At 40.8% G+C, this 6,000-nt stretch overlaps 1 protein-coding gene across 1 annotated transcript; it reads left to right on the top strand.

The window, feature by feature from the left end:
• Positions 1-1,469: 1,469 nt before the first annotated feature.
• LOC113167838 (aquaporin AQPAe.a) lies at positions 1,470-4,200 on the top strand. Its single transcript, XM_026368725.1, has 6 exons — positions 1,470-1,484; positions 1,748-1,942; positions 2,283-2,444; positions 2,536-2,700; positions 3,296-3,376; positions 3,985-4,200. The coding sequence occupies exons 1-6, from the start codon at positions 1,470-1,472 to the stop codon at positions 4,198-4,200; spliced, it is 834 nt and encodes a 277-aa protein (XP_026224510.1).
• Positions 4,201-6,000: the final 1,800 nt, after the last annotated feature.

Below are 6,000 nucleotides of genomic sequence, written 5' to 3'. Positions count from 1 at the left end.
AAAGGGGGTTGAAAAGTCCCCACGCCAGCGGGTTCCAGTGTGCCCCCTGCCCGTCCTGCTCCACACAGTTAGGCTTATCCCCACAAAAGAGGGGATAACAGTTTCACAGTTGCCTTGGAGAGAAGAGGGTAATCCACAGCATAATGGGACCACCATTAACCCCCCACACCCCTACCAACCAGTTCATTCTGGACTCGGAACGGGGGCCCACGATGCCTGGTGGGTCAGTCTGAACTCCAAACTCTCCATGTAACTTATACGACATCAGCTGCCTCTAGTTAGTGCTGCGTATGTGTAGGAAATGAATGCACTCCCACATTTAAATTCCCACTTTTGAGGTAAATGGAGGAATTCTATCAGTTCTGCAAAATGTCTTGTGCTTGTCTGATATCAAAGAGTGAAAATGAAAAGCGTGCACAGAACAGATGCAGCATCCAATCGGCTCTATGGCAACCACATCATCAAAGAGTTTGTCCCCATGGTGACCAGAGTGGTACCTCACTGAGTGGAGGGTAAAAAAAGAAGGGTGGCAGGACATCACAGATAAAATCTTTGGGCAGACTGCCAACATAAGGCCACAGAAAGTTCTGCATTTGGTCAAACCTTTATTTTTGCTATTTCCAGCGGAAAGCCTCTGTCGCCTCATTTCCCTCCTGGAGAAGAGGAGGAAGAGTCATGTTTATCTTTTGCTTATCTGTAGCTGAAATGCAATGAATGAGCCCCTGGTTATTTTTGTGCCGTAGACGTGGTCTCTTCTTCTTGCTGTGGTCGTCTCTGCTCACAAATGGTCTCTTTCTATTACTGATAAGGAAATCAGGCAGAGCTGCAGTAATCTGTGCCAGGTGCTCAGGTCATACTAACATAGTTCAGCCCAAAAGGGTGACATATGTCATGTTGTGAAAAGATGGAGGCTTGACTACTCTTCTTGTTTTTGACTCTTCACCTGTCAATTGTCACAGTGCTTATAACTGTGATTAAGTTATTTCCATCCTTTTCCAAAAGTAGCCGAATTATTTTGTGTCACTACATAGTTTGAATCATGCATCATGCAACCATTTGTGTTTGATTTATCCAGACTTCACGTAACCTTCTGAATTAACTGGATTCACAAAGATCCTCTTAGTTTTCTGACGGTGCGATACATTACTCAAGGACGGGATGTGGGGGGGGGGAATTGTGAGGATATGGCGCCATAAGCTTGAAGGATCATATTCCCAGAGCTTGTATTGACTAGCATTTATGTAAAGAAAGACTTGAGAGGGTCTGGGTTGAGGATGAGGAGAGAGAGACTGAGAGGGAGGAGGCTGCTCTCATCAAAGGACCTCTCAGACTCTACAAGTTAATGAGGGAGACCCTGAAGCCCTCAGACCCAAGCAGCTACACACAGGCGGACAGGCAGTCAGACGTACTGAGATACAGAGCAAAAAACAACAACAAAAACAAAGGACAACATTGTCATTGAGCTTGAGATGACGTGGCGTGAGGTAGGCATCTTATTTTACCGGACTACAGTTTAAAATCCCACATGTTATGAGGTGCTTTTATTTTAGGGTAAATTTAACATGAGAAATAACTATTAGAGAGATTAATGTTACTGACAAGAAGTCCACTTGTTAGACACAGTGATGCAATAACTATTGTCTATGTTTAATATTCTTAATTTAAAACCTGCACTATATCAGGTTTGCTGAGGATCCCAGTTTTCAGATTAGGCTTTTTGTTCTTTTTTTAATGCCTTTTTTCTGAGGAGCTACGTAGCCGGCAGTTCTGGCGTGCCATGCTGGCAGAGCTGCTCGGGACCCTGATATTGGTGAGCGCCGTGCTGGGTGCCTCTGTGCCGGGCCCTGGAGACGTCACTGGAGGACCCATGTACCCAGCGGTGGCTGTGGGTGTGGTGGTTGTTGCACTAGGACACTGTTTTGGAGAAATAAGCGGAGCACAGGTGAACGTCCCATAGTCACATATTGATTTTCAAAGTGGACTTTTCTTTGATTGATGGTAACTTTTTTTTTTAACAATACAATTGCCGTTAGTAGAAGAAGCTTTCAGAGTCTTTAAATAAGTAGAATTACCAATAATGCAAAGTAAAAATACACATTTTTTAGACATAGGCACGTGATTGCAAAGTAAAGTGCCAAAAGTGCAAGAGGAGCTAGTTTTAACTACTTTAGCTAGGTTTTTAGTTCAGTGGTTTTAAAGCTACAAGTTGGATCCCAGAAGGATCAGAAAGTACATTTATGTACATTTGAATGAATGAATGTGATTCTGTGCTCTCTAAACAGATGAACCCTGCAGTGACTCTGTCTCTGTTGGCCACACGGCGGCTGGACGTTCTCAGGGCGCTTGTTTATATGGCTGCACAGTGTGTGGGGGCCTCTTTAGGAGCCGGGGCCCTTTACCTGGCCCTACCGCTGAAAACCACTGCAGACCACTTTGTCAACAGGGTCAGTTGCTTACACATTATTGTGTTACCAATAATACTCTGAAAGATCGAAATACTAAATCCTCTCCCCACAAATCTTTAACATGAATCAGGTGCCTATAGAGTTGAACGCAGCCCAGGCTCTGGGCACAGAGGTTTTGTGCACCTTCCAGTTGGTCTTAACTGTGTTCTCAGTGGAGGACCAGCGTCGGAGGGAGAGCCCAGAACCAGGAAACCTCGCTATTGGATTAGCACACACTGCTGGAGTACTAATAGGGGTAATATGAACTTTGATATACAGTAGCCTCAGTCTCATTCTTCCATGAGTAACACTGTCCAACTGCACTATGGTACTTCAGTTACATACTGCAGCTTTACTGCCTGATGGCATGTTGCATTTATGATCATACATTATTTGCTATTATATAAGACAACAGAGGGCAGTTTTAGTTTTATTTCTAATTATGCAGATGTTGCTGAGAGTAAAATATATTTACACATATTGGAATAAGTGGGAAATGTGTTTAAATACATGTATAGCGCTGTGCAGTTGTTGCTGTGGGCAAGTTGATGGCATTAAAAGTGAGAAAGATTCCCCAATGACATGAATAATATTTATCAAATTACTTCATAAAAAAGTCCAGTAAACAGAAAAACCCAAATCAAATAATTACAAAATTAGTTGCCACTGTTCTTCTGTGCTTAATAAAATCCTAGACTGAGTGCATGTTGAGATCAGGACTCTGTCTGGACTACACCCATGATGGTACTGATGGTACTGTGTGATGGATGAGACTCTGAACTTTCCACTACCTACGACTTTGCACAATCCTGCATCTATATAGATGTGTGCGCTTGTTGTTTTCCTCTCAGGCAAGGTTCTCTGGTGCGAGTATGAACCCTGCACGCTCTCTGGGTCCAGCCATCATCACTGGCTTCTGGGAAAATCACTGGGTGAGAGAAAGTTATAAAAACACAAACCTGTCTCCAAGGTGACACTTGTCCAACTCTTTTGCCAAAACAATAATAACATAAAATGTATGTAAAAAGGCAAAATTAAATGTTTATTTTTAGCCACACTCTACAGACTGTAGTTTAATTTAAAATGTACAGGTAATGTTTTCAAACTGTATTGAGGGCCTAGGACTCTAATTCAGATTCTGAAAGAATGCATACATTTCTTTTTGGTTTCTGATCTAAATCTGTTGTGGGAAGTGGAGGCTGTGGTGGGATGACTCATAATATCTGCATTTACAAAATCCTAACAACAGCCTTTGGAGGAAACAGATTACCCACAGCAACCACACTGTTGCCCTGGGTTACAAGAAACACTATTTGTGTTTCAAATAGCTTAGGGAAACAATAAAGGTCAGCACAGTGGAATAAGGTATATTAGATACATGTATATTAGATGATATGCTTAAGATAAAAATAGTTAATGTTGTCATTTAAATTTTCAATTTTAATATCTTTCATATCTCATAATCAGGTAATAATAATTTGTGGAAGCATTTCTCTTTCCTATATTCTGATATGTCTTTTTTTAATTTTCCCACCTGCAGCTTTATTGGGTTGGACCTGTTCTTGGTGGGGTACTAGCCGGAGTGTCCCATGAGTTCTTCTTTGCACGCAGCGCCTCTCGCCAGAAGCTGGTGGCGTGTCTGACCTGTAAAGATATCGAGATCGTGGAGACAGCCAGTATGACGGGGTCGTCACTGTCCACGGTCACGCAGAACGCCATGAGAGCCAAGCAGGCCAACAAACAAGAGAACAACTGAGGACACATGCATAAATAAATAAAACGCATAGAAACACAGTCTGCACTACTACAATGATTTCTATGAATAGCACACAGTTCATGTCACAGTCATGTAGCTCAGGTTTGGTAGTAGTTGGGAACAAGTCAACTGTACTGAGGTATCAACAACAAACCAATAGTGAACACAGGTGTCCTGAGTATTGATTATTGACTCCAATCATCTAGTGATCTGTAACTTTACAGATGGGAAACGAGAACAGGTCTTGTTGCCGCCATTCAGTGTTATTAGTAATACTTGTGTTTCCTACTGAGACATATTAATATTGTGCAAAAGCCTCCTGGAAAATAATATGCTTCTCTTTCCATCCATCATTTGTCTGTATGTTTTCTACTCCTTGAGTGACTGGTAGAGTCTGGTCAAACCAGAACAAGTAAGACTATTGAAGTGAAACCCCTGAATGTTCTTTCGTTGAACGTGTTCTCTTGCTGAAAATTTTTGGTTGTAACAGGAAGAATGCGAATATTTCTTCTTGCAAAGAGTCATAGTCTTGAGGTAGAAATGTGAACAGTCACAGTGTGATTGAAATGTCTTCGTACCATACGTGACATGTTGCTTTTTTTTCTCTTTCTTTTCAACATAACGCACTAAATGTAAAACACATGATGTTGTCCTTACATTGAAACATTACCAGTACTTCCTGGAAGATCTAAAATTCCCGATCAATGTATGTATGTATGAATTTTATTTGGCAGCTGGATTTTAATGGGTCTGAATGTGACCTTCGAGGTCCTAGAGTTGCCTGTCATTAGTGTATGTAAAAGTGTAGCCAATATTGTGAGATTCAGTATTATTACTTTCACATTTGCACATCATTGGAGTATATAATAAGGCTCTTTGAAATCCTGCTGAAAAACAAGCCTATGTTCAGTTCCATCCAGTGTTTGTGAATGCTTTGAAATGCTAAAGAGATCCTTGCTCTGCAGTGCAGGTTCAATTATGCTCTCAATCAGCCCAACATCTCTCTCATGTCTGTGCCTGTTAGCGTCCGTCTCTTTTCAGAGGGCTTCTATTCAAAATCAAATGGACCTCCATACCTCTGTAATGGCTGAACAGAAAGAACACCTACAGTGGAAATGAGCTTTGTAATCTGAAATGGACCCATCGAGCGTTACCTGCATGTTTGGGGTGCATGACAAACAATAACTTTTGCTTTAATGAGACCTTTATTCATTTGTTTTGGTAAATGTTGCCATATTTGTTTGTTTCAAAATCTAATTTTGATTTAATTAAAGGCTCCGTTCATCCAATGACAAAAACCGACACACGTCTTCAAAACATTTGTGATATCTAGCCATTCAGATAGATTTGCTATGGGAGATACATCTCAGAGGTTTCTGCCTCTATACCAGTACACTCCATATGATTAGTGGTAAATGACAAATAATTAAAAATGCACTGATCCTTTTGAAATGAATTGAATAAACACTATATTAATCCTGTATTTCTATTTGAGAACCACTGGATAATGTGACAACACATTTCAAATAAAATCAAGCTAGCAATAAACATAGAGGTGTGAATATTGTTTTTAAAGCTTTTATTTACAACATTTCCCATTAGTTTACATAATTTGTATTTCTCACATCCACATAACAAAGACCCACATGCTCTCAGTGAAACCGCATCTTATGAATTCTGTTCATTCATTTAGATTAAACTCACGTTTTCAGTTACTCATATATGGATGCAGTGATCTACAATAAGCACACACACACACACACACACACACAACGTGCACAATAGCTAACTGTCACAGTG

Source organism: Anabas testudineus, chromosome 7 (assembly GCF_900324465.2).
Source record: "Anabas testudineus chromosome 7, fAnaTes1.2, whole genome shotgun sequence".
NCBI lineage: Eukaryota > Metazoa > Chordata > Actinopteri > Anabantiformes > Anabantidae > Anabas > Anabas testudineus.
This window is presented reverse-complemented; position numbering and strand designations above follow the sequence as displayed.

Coding starts and splice junctions, on each gene's coding strand:
- LOC113167838 (XM_026368725.1), top strand. Junction 2,445..2,535: donor CAGACCACTTTGTCAACAGG/GTCAGTTGCTTA, acceptor AACATGAATCAG/GTGCCTATAGAGTTGAACGC. Junction 3,377..3,984: donor GCTTCTGGGAAAATCACTGG/GTGAGAGAAAGT, acceptor TCCCACCTGCAG/CTTTATTGGGTTGGACCTGT.